This window comes from Musca autumnalis, unplaced genomic scaffold (assembly GCF_047663935.1).
Source record: "Musca autumnalis isolate F117 unplaced genomic scaffold, ASM4766393v1 scaffold_2, whole genome shotgun sequence".
NCBI lineage: Eukaryota > Metazoa > Arthropoda > Insecta > Diptera > Muscidae > Musca > Musca autumnalis.
The window spans coordinates 128,224,391-128,245,512 of NW_027411755.1; the positions used below are offsets into that span (position 1 = coordinate 128,224,391).

General features: G+C 36.2%; 1 protein-coding gene across 1 annotated transcript; it reads left to right on the forward strand.

Annotated features, from left to right (window-relative positions):
* The first annotated feature begins 654 nt into the window (after positions 1 to 654).
* On the forward strand, positions 655 to 16,531 carry ND-13A (NADH dehydrogenase (ubiquinone) 13 kDa A subunit). Its single transcript, XM_073969303.1, has 3 exons — positions 655 to 881; positions 1,010 to 1,186; positions 16,366 to 16,531. Exons 1-3 carry the CDS (start codon positions 744 to 746, stop codon positions 16,432 to 16,434), a joined length of 384 nt encoding a protein of 127 aa, XP_073825404.1. The 5' UTR covers positions 655 to 743; the 3' UTR covers positions 16,435 to 16,531.
* The last annotated feature ends 4,591 nt before the right edge of the window (positions 16,532 to 21,122 follow it).

The following is a 21,122-nucleotide window of genomic DNA, read 5'->3' on the forward strand; positions in this document are numbered from 1 at the left end:
GATAAAATTACGTCTCCACATTGCCTCCGTGGGTAGATATGGAATCATGGCCCAATTATAGGTCCTCCATCAAGCGAATTCAAAGAAAAACGAAGATTTTAAATGTCAAAATTCATAAACAGAGGCGAAAAAATTGTTGAGGCGAATTTCTTTTCTGTCAATTCAGGTAGATACATACAAAACATTTTCCGACAAAAAGTTGTTACTGTAGTTATTTTTGTTTGACGAAACAGAAAATACCAGCTGATCAAACTTGAACTGCTAATATAAGTTATTGTAAATTAAATTCTCATACAAACACAACAAATGTTGACATTTTACGTGTACAACATTAAGTTTATTTGTTTTCTTTTTTCGAGATACATCTACCTGTTTCTATACAGTTCGACATTTCAATACCTCACAGCGAATTCAAATGACAAATATAAATTTTGACAGCTCAAATCGAAATCATCTGATTTTGCCGGAGGACCTATAATTGGGCCATGTATGGTTTTTTGTTTTGATTTTTCATGGCGAATTCCTAGTTTTTTGACGTTTTAGATTCGATCAGCTGGGCTGAGGCATCTACCTTTCTAATTGTACCATGGATACTTTAGTATCGAGAATAGTTTTGACTATTGTCTACTTGGTGTCGCTTTCGGTGGCTACATTTTGACAGTTTGTCTCGGCAGCACAGCTGTTTTTGACATTATTCTCGGTTGGTGTGTGTGAAATTTTTTGCATTTTGCTGTGTTTTCGAAATGGCCTGCCGCAAAGTAGTTTCCAATTTGTCGATTCTCTCAAAGAATGGCAAGAATTTGATTGCACCAGTGGTCACAGCGCCAGTGCGTTCATATTCTACACGCAAAGACTTGGAACAAGTCACCCATACCGGTCAAGTAAGTCTATAATGAAGCGCTTCTCGTTGCTTCACAGAACGATTTTTGTTACGCAAACGTTTGCCTATGGCTTTTTTGGATGAAATTTTGTGTGTTTGCATATAAAGGGATTTCTTTCCATTTTGTAGGTTTTTGACGAAAAAGATTATCGCAATGTCCGTTTTAACAATGCCAAGCGTTATGTCAACGAAAATTGGGGTATTAAGTTGGTCGATGAAATTCCTCCCAAAGAATGCACAGAACGTGTAGTATACTGTGATGGTGGGGATGGTCCATTGGGTCATCCTAAGGTTTACATTAATTTGGTGAGTGTTGATAAATATAATTTTACTATTTAAGTAAAGTATATAATACCGCATGTTAAAATTTTAAATCGTCGGATTCCCATTCCCGTTATAATTGATTTAACCCCCTTACTGACATACAAGAAAGATAAACAACTGTTTACCATTGGATTAAGTGACGTTGTTAAGCCCACAATTAAGGTAGACTCCAGTTCTCCTTGACCACTAACTGACATCTGACGACATTCTGTAACATCAAATCTACGCGCTCCAATGGAATTCAATTGCCCTGAACGATTTATGTGATAGTTTGAATTTTTTATTATGACTGTGCTAGATTTTTTCGACAGAACGAGCGTCTATCATCATTTCCGCGACATTGAGGTCTATTATCCGAAACAAACTTATTTCCGCTCTCACAGCCAATGTCACCTCAACAACAAGGACATTCATACTTACAACGTATTTTATCGTCTTCCTCTATGGGAAAGGGATCAATCATAGAATTTAAACCTGCCTCGTCCCAACAAAGTATCAATGGATGTCTCATATAAGAAGGCCGGCTAATGGTTTGAATACCATTCAACCCTGCATGGTAACATTGTCGATTTAAATTTTAATTAATTTTCTTTCGAGTTGAGCTATTTAGACCTAATAGGTACATTGAAAAATTAGGAATCCACCGAAGTCCCACACATTCAACCACTATGCTACGTTTCACGGGTGGTTAGACCGATCATCAGGCATATTGAATGGTGTTTTTTTTAGTGGGTGGACGAAGGCTAAGCTTGGAGACTAGCATTTATATCACAAATCATTCGAAATTTGTATATTCGAATTTTTTATTTATTTTAATGTTAGTCATTTAATTCCAAACCTTTCCTATAGTCCGACTTGGCTGGTAACCCTATTTTTCAATGCTTTATTACAAATACTAAGGCAGCTTTTTTCCACCTTTATTTTATTTGTTCTTCTGTATCAGAAGATTTTGATCATCAATATTTGTCATCGGAATCTTTGACAAGTTGATGGTGGCTTAGAACGCTAAGACGCCTGCAACCGTGTCACTTGGTTGTTGGGGTCCCTGGTTCGAATCCCAGCCTGGCTCATGCTGAAATCATTTTTTTGTTTTGCCTTATTAAGGCGAATGCCATTTTTAGAGTGATATTTGAATTAATTCTCTTTCGAGTTGAGCTATTTAGACCTAAAAGGTACATTGAAAAATTAGGAATCCACCGAAGTCCCACACATTCAACCACTATGCTACGTTTCACGGATGGTTAGACCGATCATCAGGCATATTGAATGGTGTTTTTTTAGTGGGTGGACGAAGGCTAAGCTTGGAGACTAGCATTTATATCACAAATCATTCGAAATTTGTATATTCGAATTTTTTATTTATTTTAATGTTAGTCATTTAATTCCAAACCTTTCCTATAGTCCGACTTGGCTGGTAACCCTATTTTTCAATGCTTTATTACAAATACTAAGGCAGCTTTTTTCCACCTTTATTTTATTTGTTCTTCTGTATCAGAAGATTTTGATCATCAATATTTGTCATCGGAATCTTTGACAAGTTGATGGTGGCTTAGAACGCTAAGACGCCTGCAACCGTGTCACTTGGTTGTTGGGGTCCCAGGTTCGAATCCCAGCCTGGCTCATGCTGAAATCATTTTTTTGTTTTGCCTTATTAAGGCCTTATTAAGCTGCCTTAGTATTTGTAATAAAGCATTGAAAAATAGGGTTACCAGCCAAGTCGGACTATAGGAAAGGTTTGGAATTAAATGACTAACATTAAAATAAATAAAAAATTCGAATATACAAATTTCGAATGATTTGTGATATAAATGCTAGTCTCCAAGCTTAGCCTTCGTCCACCCACTAAAAAAAAAACACCATTCAATATGCCTGATGATCGGTCTAACCACCCGTGAAACGTAGCATAGTGGTTGAATGTGTGGGACTTCGGTGGATTCCTAATTTTTCAATGTACCTATTAGGTCTAAATAGCTCAACTCGAAAGAGAATTAATTCAAATATCACTCTAAAAATGGCCTTCGCCTTAATAAGGCAAAACAAAAAAATGATTTCAGCATGAGCCAAGCTGGGATTCGAACCTGGGACCCCAACAACCAAGTGACACGGTTGCAGGCGTCTTAGCGTTCTAAGCCACCATCAACTTGTCAAAGATTCCGATGACAAATATTGATGATCAAAATCTTCTGATACAGAAGAACAAATAAAATAAGGGTGGAAAAAAGCTGCCTTAGTATTTGTAATAAAGCATTGAAAAATAGGGTTACCAGCCAAGTCGGACTATAGGAAAGGTTTGGAATTAAATGACTAACATTAAAATAAATAAAAAATTCGAATATACAAATTTCGAATGATTTGTGATATAAATGCTAGTCTCCAAGCATAGCCTTCGTCCACCCACTAAAAAAAAAACACCATTCAATATGCCTGATGATCGGTCTAACCACCCGTGAAACGTAGCATAGTGGTTGAATGTGTGGGACTTCGGTGGATTCCTAATTTTTCAATGTACCTTTTAGGTCTAAATAGCTCAACTCGAAAGAGAATTAATTCAAATATCACTCTAAAAATGGCCTTCGCCTTAATAAGGCAAAACAAAAAAATGATTTCAGCATGAGCCAAGCTGGGATTCGAACCTGGGACCCCAACAACCAAGTGACACGGTTGCAGGCGTCTTAGCGTTCTAAGCCACCATCAACTTGTCAAAGATTCCGATGACAAATATTGATGATCAAAATCTTCTGATACAGAAGAACAAATAAAATAAGGGTGGAAAAAAGCTGCCTTAGTATTTGTAATAAAGCATTGAAAAATAGGGTTACCAGCCAAGTCGGACTATAGGAAAGGTTTGGAATTAAATGACTAACATTAAAATAAATAAAAAATTCGAATATACAAATTTCGAATGATTTGTGATATAAATGCTAGTCTCCAAGCTTAGCCTTCGTCCACCCACTAAAAAAAACACCATTCAATATGCCTGATGATCGGTCTAACCACCCGTGAAACGTAGCATAGTGGTTGAATGTGTGGGACTTCGGTGGATTCCTAATTTTTCAATGTACCTATTAGGTCTAAATAGCTCAACTCGAAAGAGAATTAATTCAAATATCACTCTAAAAATGGCCTTCGCCTTAATAAGGCAAAACATTAAATTTTAATGGTTGGGGTCTATATCTCTAAATCAACGAATTTTTTTCTTGATATGCCTGGGTTGGGATCCCTGTCTACAAGGTTGTGGTAGGGATGGTCACTGGTATAGCACCAAAACAACTAATATAACCACAATATTTTTTGCTCTCGTGTATGTACCACCCACCGGTGTCATGAACAGCCAAACAAAATAACAGACCACTGCGTATCGTTATCATTCACATATTCCACAAGGTTTCATTGCACAATGGTCCCAAATCCAAATTTTCTGGCCAAAACTATTTCAACGTCCATTTTGTATTGAAATTAATTATTATTTATAATAAATGTGTACAAATAGCAGTTATTCCGTTTTATCGACCAAAATGACCAAAAACTGCCAAAATTTGTTGAACAGGGTGGTCCCGTTGTGTTGGGTCTAAACCAAAACATTGACCTATGTTAATCATTTTTGGTACGAAGGATTCATATCTTCCAAGAGGTCAAAATACCAAATTTCAGCCTAATCGGTCATAAACCCTTAAATATGAATTTTAGGGAAAATCGGTTGATAGATGTGGGTATTACCGTTCTATTTCAATTGGATACTACGTACAGGCACAGCAGGTATTTTCCCATCTTAAAATAAAAAAATCCACTTTATTTTAACTGTGGCAAATTTGAGCACGATTTGACTTCTGAATTTATTAGTACAAATCCCCTGCTATCTTTCAAATTCGATTTGGAGGTGGACATATTTGGACATTTTTTTAAAAGTTTAAGTACATTTAAAAAATGTTTGTAAAAAATAATTTTTTATATATATAAAAACATTGATTTTATTACGCTAATTTTACAAATTGCATCGTTCTTTTTGTAAATATTAGGTACTCAGGAAGGTACTCATTAACAGCTTCCCGATTCATAATAACTTTGGTCCCACTTCTGTATATTTATGCAGCGACGCAATACAACAAAAATTGTATATTTTACAGCACAAAGTCTGTTTTATTTTTACATAAAAATTGTCAACGTTGGTACTGCGCCAATCAACGAATACTAACGATATTTACAAAAACTAATTATTTTCAGATGACTTGATGTGTTTTTTATTATTCTGTGTAAAAAAAATTAAAATTTCAAAACTTCAAAAATAGGGTTTTGGCCAAAAATTTCCTGATTGGAACCTATGTGCATTGTCAGCAAATTAAAAGACTTTTGGAGTCTGACTTGACCTTGTTCCTTGCCGAACGTTACAACATGTATATTGGGGTTGTTGGAGGTTGAATTCAACGCACTATCGAACAATTTTAGCCGTCCACTTGCCGTGATCAAGGATGTGGTTTTAGATTTACTTAAGGTTTTAAGGCGCAGCACGCTTCTTTTGGCATTATCAATCTATGATCACTTTATAAACTGCCGGTTCAAATAAGACACCACTTCTTATCAATCATTGTCACCTTCTAGCATCATTCTTCGCCGGATCCTAGAGTGAGTTGCCCACAAATTAAACAATCCCTGGCGCTTTATGCTCTCATTTATTATTTATGAAGCTATGCATATATTCATTTGATCGTAAAATCATTCGATAGCGAATATGGGAAATAAGCCACTGTACCGATTATATACTGAATTTTATTCCGGGGAATCCTGTAGGCTGTAGTTAACTCATCATGACTAAATACGTTTACCATCCTCAATATGTGAGGGACGACCACGTTAGAAGTATGACAATGTCCAATGTCTCCCATGCAACTCAAAGTTGAAAGTGATTGCGAAAGGTCAGATATCGAAAAAAAAAAAAATAAATAAAAAGTCTATATTGTTGGAGTACGTAGTTATTGCCTGCTACCAATAGGACTTGATCCACGCTGCAATAATGGAGTGGATTTACGATCACTATTTAGACGCACCCTTTATAATTCTGGGTCTTCATTTTCAATTCAATTCAATTTATTTTCATAAATGGGAACCTAGCCCATAGGGCCAAGAGCGGTTCCAAAAGCTACAAAACATACAGTACTCCAAAAGCTTAAAACTAACAATACATTAAATTTAATAGTCTTAAAATTCGATTCTAAGAAAGAAAGCTCATATAATGTGGAGGACTTATTGACGTGTCTACCAATGTTGCTTTTTCTCTCGCCCAGGAAGTGTCAGCTTAAATTTTTGGAAGAAGGATTCCACCTTCGAATCTGAATTCGACGAACGATTTTATATTTAGAAAATTAAGAAGTCATCGCCTATGATCAATTTTGCATGTAATCCAAGGTGTCGGACGCAAGCATTGATAGATAGATCGATCGATGGCTCAACGACCTTTAGTGGCGGAAGGTTTATCTAATTTAAAACCACAATCATTATAGAAATGCAAGATTGGGAGCGAATTTTAAAATACTGAATGTGTAGTAAATCGGTTTCAGTTTTTATACAGTTACTAGCAAATTGCTCGCTACTTCGTATGCGGAAAGGATATAAAAAATAAATAAACAATATTTAATATGGAAATGGCGAACACTGAAAATTTTGTTGTACTTATATTAATTTTAATCAATATTTCTTTTTATTTAAACACTGTTTGTAAAACATTAGTTCGATTTCAAAAAAAAAAAAAAAAAAAAAAAAAAAAAAAATCAGTCATAAATAGACATCGGATTTTGCATATTTGCATATTTTTTATTAATAAAGATACGAAAATTCTGATTGGACCAAAATTCGTTTTGAAGAAAACTGAATGCAATGACAGGCTCATATTTTTTATTTTTTTGCATATTTGCATATTTTGCATATGCACAAAATATGCAAAAAATATGCAAAATATGCAAAAAATATGCATAATATGCAAAAAATATGCAAAATATGCAAGTAATTTTTTTGACGAAAATCATCAAATTAATTTTGGAAAGTCATTAAAAAGTGTTCTAAATTAAGTTTTTACCGTTAAACGTCGATGTCTTAACAGAGTATGATGTTATTAATTATTATTCCACCACAGCAATAAATCTGGACTAAAAGACTTACAAAATTTCCTATAACCCAGCCTTCTTATTACAACATAAGTTGCTTTCTAATACAAATTTGTTCAAAAACTCAATCAGAAATGTCAAAATGAACGTATCCAAATATGTTGATAGTTCCTGTTCGGCCAAAATTGTCTGACAGAATAACAAATGAGCTAGAAATTAAGACTAAGAAAATAGTGAATACTACATAAAATCTTTCATATTTTACTAAAAACATATAAAAAACATATACAGGGCTATCATGAATATTTCCCTCTGAATTTTCCGCACGGAAAATAATTTTAAAAAGTGAAATTCCTTTAAAATCGATATTTGTTAAAAGTTAAAAACTACTAGATTCGCTTCGTTATGGCGTATTCTAGTCGAATGGACAAAAATAGTCCCTTTTTGGGCATAAATATGGAAATGAACAATTGTGAAATTGGGGAAAAGAAACAAATTCGGCACATCATTTTTATTCATATTTTAATACCCTAAGGGTATTATGTCTTAGTGAATGAGTTTGCAACATGCAAAACGAAACGAAATAGACCCACAGTTTCTTTTGATGATCTGCATAGATTCGCACTTATCCGTCTTGCCATGTCTTTTTGAAAACTAAGTACAGGTCACATTTATAGACCAATTCGCATAAAATTGGATATTTTTGGCCCTAGGGCGATCCCTATTTATTTTGGTAAGAATCGATTCAGATTTGGCTATTGCTCCCATATGTACAGTATAATCTCGATTATACCTACACCACAGGATTTGGTGGTGTCCGAAAATTGTCCGGATTAACGAATAGTAAAGAAAATAAATTATTTTCTATCATTAAATCACTTGTGGTAGTTATATCATAATACTTTTTTAAATTGTAATTGCTAATACCGAACTTTTAAATAAAATAAAGAAGTAACAAGTGCTCCGTAAAAAAGTGAGAGTTTTCTACACGATAATCCGGACATTTTTATTGGCATTGCCCGTATTTGTCCCTTTCTTTACTTTTTAACAACAAGACTCAATTTTCATAAATTACAGAAAAGGCCAATCAGATTGTGAAAGTAGAGCTAGAAATATGACGTTTTTAAAGTTTATATCAGGATGTAACCAAACACGGGACAGATGTGAAATTTAATTTTTTTGGAAATTAAAATTCCTTGACATCTTTGCCTTTTAGGTGCATAGTGCCTTTGGCAACTTTAATGACAATATTGCGGCGAATATTTTTCTTAATATATTTATTTATATCCTATAAAACAAGACTAATGTGTTATATCCTTGTACTCGATAATTTTTACTAAATGTTGCTGAAACAATTTTTACAGCAACTTCTCCATCAAAAAACTGTCAAAATTCGAAGCACTTGTAATAATTAGTACAAATTATCAAGTACACGGGCAGGTATAATTTAATTGATTGTGTATACAAAAGGGTTATGACTTTTCGACTGTAGCACGAATGAATGAACTATATTTTTTAGCATTCCAAATGCTTTTTTGCAGAAATATGGGGGTGGTTTTGCCATGTTAAAGATAATTCCAACGTTTTTGACTTATTTTACCACTATCACGCTATTGTGTGGTTTTTCTGAGTGATGTCATTTTGAACTAATCATTGGGTGTTCCTCATTTTGCTTATTATTCATCGTGGATGGGCATAACAATAATGCATTACTTTTCGCCAAGGAGTGAACATTTCCCAATTCTGCATTAAGCGGTTGTATGCGTACAATGTAGATCGATATTATAAAATTATGTATTTTTAGTGCAATAAACTAAAATCATTTCATCAATGTCAAAGCGGCAGTTAGAGCATTTTTCCAAAGAAGCTCTTAGACCACAAGGAACAAAAATTGCCAATTTATGCCGGTATATACTGAATAAAGGACTAAACACTATAAATTATATTCAAATCTTATATGTGGATATTCAAAACGTATACTTCTAATTATAGTTATATTTCAGAACCTGGAATCGTAAATGGTACTCTAGTACTTTTTCACATCTTGCGCTAAAAAACGAACCCTTTTTCCAAAATCTAGAAAAAATTGCGCTTTTATCTAAACAAAAATTGCGATGACTAACTGTAGCTCCTCTGTTTTTCTGCTAGACAATTTTGGCCGAGTAGAAACTATCACCATATTTGGACACGTTGATTTTGACATTTTTGATTGAGTTTTTTAAATTTTTCCATTACCAACATTTGTATAGGAAGCAACATATGTATGTTGTAATAGGAATGCTGGGTCATTTGACATTTTCTCACATTGTGAAAACTGATTTAAGTCTTATTAGTCCAGATTTATTGCTGCGGCGCCATATCTGGAGAGTCTCAATAACACAATAATCTGCAAAAAACTATGTTAAACGGCAAAAAAATTAATTTAGAAGGCTTTTTTGATGATTTTCCAAATTTAATTGACTATTTTCGTCAAAAAAAAACACTTGCATATTTAGCATATTTTTTGCATATTTTGCATATTTTTTGCATATATTTTGCATATTTTTTGCATATATTTTGCATATTTTTTGCATATTTTTTGCATGTTTTTGATATGACCCCAAATATCGAAAAATTGACCCTCAAAACGTCTAGATCCAAAATTTGAGTCCAATCGGTTAAGAAATAAAAAACATGCTAAAATCCGATGTCTAGTCATAAATCACCCTTACACATCAACAGTGAGCCACATTTTTTGAGGCATTTTAATTAAGGGCTTTCTATCCTCAGAAGATAAGACGTTATTGTAAAAAATAAACCCAAGACCAATTTTAGTGCAACTTTATACTTTTCGTAGCCTTATAGTAGGTATTTCCAGTACCATTTCAGCAATCAGAGGCCCTCATAAAAAATTTCAGAATTTTTACGCAATTTCAAAAAAAAAAAAAATCCTTATATTATCGTTCATGCAATAACAAAATGGTACCAAATTTACTACTTTTCGTCTTAGTACATTCACGGTGCTCTTGAAATAATTTTAAATGGAAGGTGCTTACACCTTGGAAGTTTTTGCGGATTCTGAAACTACAATGTTCGTAGATGAGAAAAATCAAAAAACAAAAAAAATCGCCGGAGCGGTTTTTAAATAAATTGCGATTTAAGTTGACATTATTAGGGGTTGTTTAGATTTTCACGATTTTGCTTAGAAACCGCAAGTTCTATCAAAATGAGACTAAAGAAAATATTGTAGCTATGAAAATTCTCTACAAGATCGATCTTTATTGTATTCTCGTCGGTGTTACCATTTTTGAGATAAAGAAGTTCAAATTGGGACAATGCACTGACTGTATCGCCCCCTTATAAAACAATGTCATGAAGGGTGCGCCTTAACTAACTTTTGATGAAAACCGCTTACACAGGGAAAGTTTTTGTGAATTCTGAAACAGCAGTGTTCATAGATGAGAAAAATCCATAAACGAGAAAAAATCGCTGTAGGGATTTTTAAATAAATCGCGGTCAAAATTCACATTTTTAGGTGTTTTTTAGGTTTTCACGATTTTGCTTGGAAACCGCAAGTACAATCGAAATAGAGCTAAAGAAAATGTTGTAGCTGTGAAAATTCTCTAGAGGATTGACGTTTAACATTTGTTCCCAGCCTGTACCATTTTTGAGATAAAGAAGCTCAGTTTACATTTTTAGGTTTTTTTTTTTGTTAGGGTTCCGCGATTTTGCTTGAATACGGTAAGTCTTATAGATATGGGACCTGAGAAAATCTTAAAGCTGTGAAAATTCTCTACAAGACTGGCTTAAGTAACTTATCCTAAGTTGTAACATTTTTTTAGATATATAAGTTTAAGTTGGGAATTTGCAGTAATGACATTGTTTTATAAGGGGGCGATACAGAATTGAATTGAATTTGAATTGTCCCAATTTGAACTTCTATATCTCAAAAACGGGAACAGCGACGAGAATACCATAAGGGGCAATCTTGTAGAGAATTTTCATATCTACAACATATGTTTCAGTCTCATTTTGATAGGACTTGTGGTTTCTAAGCAAAATCGCGAAAACCTAAACAACCCCTAAAAATGTCAACATAAATCGCGATTTATTTAAAAAGCGCTCCGGCGATTTTTTGGTTTTTTGATTTTTCTCATCTATAAACATTGTAGTTTCAGAATCCGCAAAAACTTCCGAGGTGTAAGCACCTACCATTTAAAATTGTTTCAAGAGCACCGTGCATTTCGTATAACCTTGAAAAATGGCGTTCTTATATTAACAATTTATACAAACCATGATTCTCATTTCTAGCTCTATCAATTCCGCCAAACCCAATTATAGTACTTAACATATAAATACATAAGTAGGAATTTTAGAAAACACCTAAATTTTCAAAAATTCTTGCTTCTAAATTTCAGGATTCCAAATCCAAATTGTACCAAATTTAGTACTATTTAGTACGTTTCGTACCCATAAGTACGAATGTCCAAAACTATCTCTCCATATCTAAACCCTACACTCTGGGTGTAGTACCCTACACTCTAACAGTAACCATAATTCCAAATTTAAAGATTCCAGCTATATCCATTCACCCAAATCCAAATTGTACCAAATTTAGAAGCATTTAGTATTTTTCATATACATGGGTACACATTTCCAAAACAACCTCTTTATATCAACCCTACTTCTCAACATCGATTCTCATTCCAAATTTCAAGCTAATAGCTCTGTCCGTTCTCAGAATACCAAATGGTACTTACTTACTTACTTAGCTGGCCCATTACAGAACATTTGTTCTATAGGCCGAACTAAGAAGAGATCTCCATTCCTCTCTATTTGTTGCTTTGCTCTCTGGAATACCGCGCCTTTTCATCTCAACATCCACTTGTTTGCGCCATCTATTCCTTGGCCTGCCAATTCTGCGTGCACCGCCATGTGGCATGTATTCATACGCCTTTTTAGCGGGTTCATCATCGCTCATTCTTATGATATGGCCTAGCCAACGCAATCGCTGCATCTCGATACGTTTAACAATATTCATGTCGTTGTATAGCAGATACAGCTCGTGGTTCATGCGACGTCGATATTCACCGTCAACGCAGATTGGTCCGTAGATCTTTCGAAGAATTTTTCTCTCAAACACACCAAGCACTGCCATGTCTGCTTGCGCAAGTACCCAGGCTTCGGAGCCATACATCAGCACGGGTAGTATCAGTGTTTTGTAGAGCGTTATTTTTGTTTGACGAGATGTGGCTTTGTTTTTAAACTGCTTACTTAATCCAAAGTAGCATCTGTTGGCCAATACAATTCTTCTTTTTATTTCACAACTGATGTCGTTTGTTGTGTTGACGGAGGTGCCGAGGTAGACGAAGTCTTTTACTACCTCAATATTATAGGAACCAACTTCCACAGTCGGTCCGAGCTCAATGGACGCATTGCGCGTCGACACCATCAACTTGGTCTTCTCACCGTTTACCGCCAGACCCACTTTAGCAGATTCTCCTTCGACCTTTATAAAGGTATCAGTTACTTCTTTTACTGATCGACCCATGATGTCTATATCATCAGCATAAGCAAGTAACATGTGACTATTGGTGTAGATTGTGCCACTTCTTTTGACGTTTGCCTCTCGTATAACCTTTTCTAGCAGGATGTTGAAGAGGTCACACGAAAGGCTGTCTCCTTGTCTGAAACCTCTTTTGGTACCAAACTCTTCGGAGAGGTTCTTTCCTATTTTAACTGAGGACCTCGTGTCAGTTAAAGTCATTTTACAAAGCCGGATGAGCTTTGCGGGAATACCAAATTCAGACATGGCTTGGAATACCTTTGAGCGCAGCGGACTGTCGAAGGCTGCTTTATAATCGACAAAAAGGTGGTAGGTGTCGATCTGCATCTCTTGGGTCTTCTCCAGGATTTGCCGCAGGGTAAATATCTGGTCAATGGTGGACTTGCCAGGTCTAAAGCCGCATTGGTATGGTCCAATAATCTCGTTGACCATTGGCTTTAGTCGTTCGCACAATATCCCTGACACGATCTTGTAGGCAATAGGGAGTAGACTTATGCCCCTATAGTTAGAGCATACAGTCTTATCTCCCTTCTTGTGGACGGGGCACAGGATACTCAGGTTCCAATCGTCGGGTACTCGTTCTTCCTGCCAGATGGTGCTAACTAGCTGATGAATACACCTTATCAGCGTGTCGCCTCCGGTTTTGAACAGCTCGGCTGGTAAGCCATCGGCCCCTGCTGCCTTATTATTCTTCAGCCGATTTATTGCTGTCTTTACCTCATCTTGGCTGGGCAGTATACATTCAATACCATCTTCTGGGATTGGGACTGTGGTATCTTCGTCTTCTTCGCTGCTATTGGATACCAACAGATTTGAAAAATGTTCTTTCCATATCCTGAGTATACTATCTGTATCAGTTACCAAATTACCTTGCTGGTCTCTACAGGAGGATGTGCCTGTACCAAAGCCATCAGTTTGATGCTTGACTCTTTGGTAGAATTTTCGGACTTCATTCTGGCTCCTGTACATCTCGATTTTTTCACACTCCCGCTTTTCCATCTCTCTCTTTTTCCTACGGAAAAGACGTTTCTCCTCTCTCCTTTTCTCCCTGTATCTCTCTCGTGCGCTACGCGTTGCTACGGATTGTAAAGTAGCCTTATATGCCGCATTTTTCTCTTCGGTGGCAGCACGACACTCCTCATCATACCATGGATTCCTTGGTGGAGGTCTCTGGTATCCAAGTATGGATTTTGCGGCTGTTTGCATGGAGTGGGCAATGCTTTGCCATTGCGCTGATATGTTATCGGGATGAGGAGGGCTTTGATTAAGCAATTGGGCTAGTTGAGTGGAATATGCTGTGGCTATCTGTTGTGATTGCAGCTTACCGATGTCTAACTTTCGTGTTGTGTCTGCTCGTACTTTGTTTGCTACGTTTAAGCGGGTGCGTACCTTTGCTGCAACAAGGTAGTGGTCCGAATCAATGTTTGCGCCTCGGAACGATCGTACATCCAACACGCTCGATGAATGTCTTCCATCTATCACAACATGATCAATTTGGTTTCTTGTTTTCTGATCTGGAGACAGCCAGGTGCCCTTATGAATATCGAGATGATTAAATCTGGTACTGCTAACTACCATGTTTTTTGCAGCTGCAAAGTCTATCAGTCTCATACCATTGTCAGATGTTTCACTGTGGAGACTGAATTTCCCGACTGTTGGGCCAAAGATATTCTCCTTTCCAATTTTGGCATTAAAATCGCCTAGAATGATTTTAATGTCATGGGCAGGGCAACGGTCATATGTTTCTTCTAAGCACTCGTAAAATATATCTTTGGTCTGTTCGTCCTTTTCTTCAGTGGGAGCATGAGCGCAAATAAAGCTGATGTTGAAGAATTTAGCTTTTATTCGAATTGCAGCAAGTCTTTCATTCACTGGAGTGAAGCTGGATACAAGATGTTTTAGTCTCCGACTAACTACGAATCCACAACCAAACTCATGCTTTACGTCATGGCAGCTATAATACAGTGCGTCACCTTTAGGTGTTGTTGTGACGCCTTTCCCAATCCATCGTATTTCCTGTATGGCAGTAATATCGGTCTTGTACTTTTCAAGTACGTCTGCCAATGCGAAGACTGCACCTTCTCTATAAAGAGTGCGAACATTCCAGGTGCAGATTCGCAGATCATGGTCCTTAAAACGTTTGCGGGGTTCGTCAACTTTAGAGGGGTTTGTTTTTCTTTTCTTTCGTTTTTTCATAGTAGGCTGTTTTTTCTAGGGGAGGGTTACTAACCCGACGCCCAAACCCAAGTTTTTAACGTTCTTATGGGTGAACGCGCGGCACATGTTAGCTCACTACCTTTAACGGGTGTTAAAGGCAGTTCCCCAGGTGACACCACGGGGAGGTCAGTGTCCACTTGGGATGAAAGAGGGACCAAGATAAATCCTGGGCTTTGCCATGTTAAAACCGGTCAGGACCGTTCCTTGGTATCTTCCATCCCCTACGTCACCCAAATGGTACCAAGTTTAGTAAATGTTAGTACTTTTCGTACACTTATGGTTCTAGTTTGTAAAACCCTTTCGTACATCTGTGCTACATTCCTTCAGTGACTCTCATTTCAAATTTCTAGCACTACCGGTTCGCCATATACAAATGATACCATATTTGGTACCTTTTCGTACAGTTCAATTTTGAATTTCCAAAAACCCAGCCATATCTGATACCTTCTGACCAAGAGAGAACCTCTCCCAAATTTAAAGTTTCTTGCATCAGCCGTTTCGTCCGGGCGTTGATTATTAGTCAGTCACACAAATGGTACCATTTTTAGTATGTTTCGCACACTTCTAGTACGAATTTCCAAAATCCCAACCTTATCGACCACCTTCGCCCCAAGACTAATTCGCACCAAAAATTTCAAGATTTCAGCTCCAGTCGTTTGGACTGGGCGTTAATTATTAGTCGGTCAACCATGCAAATGGTACCATTTTTAGTACATTTTAGTACTTTTCGCACCCTTCTAGTATGAATTTCCAAAATCCCAGCCTCGCTCCAAGACTAACCAAAATTTAAGATTCTAGTTTCATCCGTTTTGTCTGGGCGTTGTAGATCTGTCAGTCATCATCAATCTTTTATATGTATAAGATAAAATCTAACTAATTAAAGGGTGCAAATTAAAAATGTCGAATATAGTAGATTCTGGCAGGTTCTGGTAGCCTATCTTCCGTATCGTCAGTTGCTTGGTAAATGACTTAAAATGTGTGAAGTATTATTTTTCTTAACGCCGTTGTACTTAAAAACTGCGAAGCTACGTGTTTCAAAACGTCAAAATTGCGAATTTTTAACGCAGGTAAAACGCAAACATGTATCATTTTTATTTCTGATGCATTTTCGAGGAACAACGTATGAGTGCGCCACTGAAATATTTTGACGTTTATAGTTTATACAACACAAAACCATTGAAGATAAGAAGTCAAACAAACCTCTTTTCGTGTGTAATGTTCATAAGAAATAAATATTCGTACTTTTCTTACATATTTTCACTTACCCATATTTTATTGTTTTTTTTTTTTTTTTTTTTTTTCAGGATAAACCTGGTGCACACATCTGTGGCTATTGTGGTCTGAGATTTGTCAAGAAGGATGGTCATCATTAAAACAAATTAGAAAAATTACAAAACAAAATTAAAAAACCTAAATTTGTTGAATAAATATTACAAAATAAAATGATTTAAAATCTTTAACAAAAACTAATGGAAATTCGTTATTTTATTGATATTCGTAGACACACAGCCAATGAAGAAATACACTAATGCCAATTGTTGCTTTTAGATTTGCAGTCGAATAGCGACTGTATCTGAACAAAGCCTAGTTGATATGTGAGCGCTTCAATTCATGGCAATGGAGAGTATTCGGTTAAACTTTTACATCCATGAAGACCTCAGCAGTGGACCTGAACCGACCACTCTCGGCGGCTTCAAAATTCGCCAAATTGAGATGTACCGTTTTATGTGGGGGGGACTATATCAAAATTTGCACTTCTCTTAAATATTACGAGCTCTACTTTGATTTGGTATTGGCATTATGAATGTATTTGTACAAAAAAGCAAAAATATAAAATTTTTAAAGAATTCTTTTGGAAACAAAAATGAGTACAATTTTTAGTGTATCGTGTTTAAACTTCTAATCCAGAAAAAAACAACCCTACTATTTTTACAATCAAAATAATAGTTTGGCGTAGTCGTTGTAGTAGTGTTTTTTTTTTGGTACCAAGAAACATTTACATTTCTCGTTGTGCAAGTCGGAGATCAGAGTTGTTGTCGGGATCATTACTGGTCACTGCAACATTAGATCTATGACTTGCAAATGGGATAACAGCAGCAGTGACTATTGTAGGCTGTGTGAGGACGTGGATGAGACGGAGACAATTGAACATCTTCTCTGTCTGTGTCCCAGACTGAGGTCCAAAAGACACAGGCTTTTTGGCGTTCACACGACGGAATCCCTGTCTCACTTCTTCTCTTCCGACCCCACAGTCTTGCTAGCATACTGCAGAGGCCTTAAATGGCTATGGGGCGGGTTATCTGTTTCATCTCCTTCACTCTCTTATCATCTCTCTACTCTCCCCTGTCTCCTTACCTTCCATCTATTTTCTCATCTCCATAGCATCTCTTCTTTCCATCACCAGCACTCATCATCACCACAACCGGATCCGCAACTATCTTACACAAATTCTTCAACAATAACCAATAAACACACAAAAATTTTTTCAACACCCAGGATGATCACAATGGACCACGAGGTCTCCGAGTGGAGTGGCTGCAACCTATAGCAGCTGCGGATCCTACAACCTAACATTTACGACGAGATTTGTATACCCTACACCACTATGTGGGGAGGGTATTATAAGTTGGTTTTGGCCAAAAAGTTTGTAACGCATCGAAATAAGGGCTCTCGACGAACTGAGTCGATCTGACTATGTGTGTCCGTCCGTCCGTCTGTCCATCTTAACCTTGTAACCACGCTACAGGTCGCAATTTTGATCGGAAGCCTATTGATTTTGGTGATGGTCTGATAATATTCAGGGGTCGGAATGGGCAAAAAACTTATTTGGGGAAAAGGTCAACGTTTTATTTCAAAGCGTATATCTCCGCATCTATGTATAAGAGGTATATCAAAAGCAAAACCTGCTAACGAAAGTAGAAAATATCACCTTTACAATGATATATAAAAGATTGTCGTAGGTGGTCAAACAACGAAGATATCGCAATAGCCGATAATAGAACCCAACTTTTCATTTTTGCAATTTTAATTACAATGACGAATATCACAGCTTTGGATGGGGAGCTTCCAAAGGCAAAGCCTGACTATGAAAGTAGAATATCCCACCTTTACAATGATGCATCCCATTTGCCGATTTTTTTGTAGTCACGAATTGATTGGGAGTTGATGCGGGCCCCTCAGAGGAAGAAGCCTTTGATAGTCTGATAATATTTTGGTTTCGAAATGGGGAAAAACTAATGTGGAGACAAATTCAAAGTTTAATTCTTTGTGAATATATCGGCTTCTAGTAGGGGTATTCCAACGCAAAGCTTGTCGATGGAAGAAGAAAATATTAACTTTACATTGGTGTAAAGCAGGTTGGTGAAGGTGGTCAAACAAGGGAAATACCACAGGACGTAATTTTGATCGGATAGTCACGAAATTTTGGTTGCTTTTGGGGGTCCCAGAGAGAAAGAGGCATATTATGTTTGATGGTAGTTGAATTATATTCCCTAAAAGAAATGTTTACCAGTGAAAAGCTTATACACAGGGGTAGTGGTGTAGGGTATCACATGGTCGGCCCCGTCCCGACTATAGCCTTTGCTCACTTGTTTTCTTATACAAAACTAAAAAAAAATATTTTTTTTAATTATAAAATTATTTTTTATTTTAAAATTGATTTTGGGGTCGATTGTGCATTGCCACTAAACATGAGTTGCGTTGTCAATTGTCAGCACAACTGAGATGAAATGTTGTATTATTGGTGTCACCCAACTGGGTGGTCGATAAACGTGTTATCTATCAGTGTTTTTTCAAACTTGTGAACTCTATTAAATCCAAAAGGCACAATTCGCAAAAAAAAAACTATTTTAAAAATGTAAGTTTAGTGGAATTATTTTTGATGATTAAGAAAATGTACAGGATTGGAATTGTCACCTGTACTGTAAGTTGAAGCTCGTATGGAAAGATCTGTATAATCAGTAAATTATTTTAGGTTTAACACGTATTTTCGATTGCCAAAGGATGCCGTAGTTTACATTGTCGAAACGTTAAAGGATGACTTCAAAGTACATAATTTACAGATCAACAGCGATACCCCCACTTTAAAAGTGTGCGCTGCGTTGAGATTTTTGCGGAGGGAAGTTTCCAAAAGTCCCATGGCAATGATTACAACAATTGCATGGCTCAATCTACATTGTCGAACGTATTGAAGGAAGCTGTCCACTTGATAGAGGACAAATTGGATCGTTTCGAAGTTGACGGAGGAGGAAAAAAGACAAAACAAAAATCATTTTTATTCAAAAACGAAATTCCCTGGTGTAGTCGGCTGTATAGATGGAACCCATGTGCACATTGGATTTGCACTCAATTTATCAATTAATATTTCAAACTGTTGTTTTGTTGTTATTTTCACCATATTTTTGATACACAAAATTAAATAATCATGCAAATAATCAACAATTGTTAAGAAAATGTTTTTTTCCTTTCAATTTTACTTCTTGTTTCTTCGAAAATATTCACTGCAACTGAAAATAACTGGTTGCTGAAAAATAGCCGGTTCGTCAACTGAGATTCGCAACTTCAGTTGAAGGTTGCCATGCATGAAGTAACTTTGACAGCTGGCAACTCCTCTCAACGATAATTGCTATCGATAATCGACCCCTTTATTTTTATATGCAGTCGTAAAATCGGTCACGTCTCTTTTCTCGTATTGCAACGCCGATTTGTCGTATCCAAAAAATGCATACTAATGCTTGGTTTACATTCGGCGTCGTTTCGTGATTTCGAGGGCGTTTCTTGATTTCGCGCGGAATCAACCAAAATTTATCATGATTTCGCATACAAAAATGAAATCATCTCATTTCGTGATTTCAGCGAAATCAACATGGAAATCACAGTACACATGATATACAACCCTGTTTTTGCCTAAAAAAGTACCAAAAGTTGCAACACTTTTCACGTATCACAATAAACAAGGTAGATGGTCAATTGATGCAACAAAAAATTTTAGTATCAAAATTTGTAAACAATTGTGAAAAAATATTAAATGACTCTGCTACAATGCTATTTTCCATTGTGTTCCCTTAATTTTTTAATGGTAATGTTAGAAAAAATAGCGAATTGCTTCCCCATACAAATTTCTTAAAAAATACGGGAACGGATAAATGACGGAAATTGCAAAAACTCCAGCATAAATGTCAAAATCAACGTATCAGCTATCATGTTAGATGCCAATGTGCATGCTTGCTGCTATTTTCTACTAGGCCAAAATTGTATGGCAGAAAACAGGAGAAGAGGGTGTTATTCGGCGTTATTTTTGTTTATAGAAAAGTGCAAGTCTTGCTAGATTTCGGAGTACTAGAACGCATTTTTAGCACTAAACGGGAAAACTACTGCAAGTACTAATATTGTGCAGGTTCTGAGCACAACTTTTATCTATCAAAATTTATTATTATATCTCAACGATAAAATTATTTGTTAGTCCTATACACAATTTATACGATGTATAGTCCCAATTTACATTAGGCGAGTTTACTTGCGGCAATTGTCAGTTTGTGGGTGAGAGAGGGTGTTGAGAGGCAAAGGGTTACCATATACCTCACCTCTCTCTCCATCAAACTGACAATTGCCGCAAGTAAACTCGCCTAATGTAAATTGGGACATAGATAGTTTTACGATAATTTTCCAAATAAAGTTATATATTGTCGTATATTTTTGATGATTAATTCAATTTACAACAACTAGTTTTGAAAATTCATGTTCGATCAGCTGCGCATATGCATCTACCTTGATCATTGTGATATGTTTGAAATCAACAAAAAATAAGTGTAAACACCGGGGTGTATTTCAGGATTTCGTAAAATCCAGTGGATTTTGGAGCGCAAGTGTAAACTTGGCATAAGAATGGTGCCTTTCATGTGTACATGGATGATCTTAGATCCAAGATGCTGTAAAATACAACATTTTTTCGTAGTATATCATTCTTCATCATATAAAAAATGTAAACTACGACTACGCCTACGACACTTGCATGTTATAGTTCTGCCTAAACTTGACCTGTTCCCATGGTAGAACAAATACA

Coding starts and splice junctions, on each gene's coding strand:
- ND-13A (XM_073969303.1), top strand. CDS start 744: ATGGCCTGCCGCAAAGTAGTTTCCAATTTGTCGATTCTCTCAAAGAAT. Junction 882..1,009: donor AAGTCACCCATACCGGTCAA/GTAAGTCTATAA, acceptor TCCATTTTGTAG/GTTTTTGACGAAAAAGATTA. Junction 1,187..16,365: donor CTAAGGTTTACATTAATTTG/GTGAGTGTTGAT, acceptor TTTTTTTTTCAG/GATAAACCTGGTGCACACAT.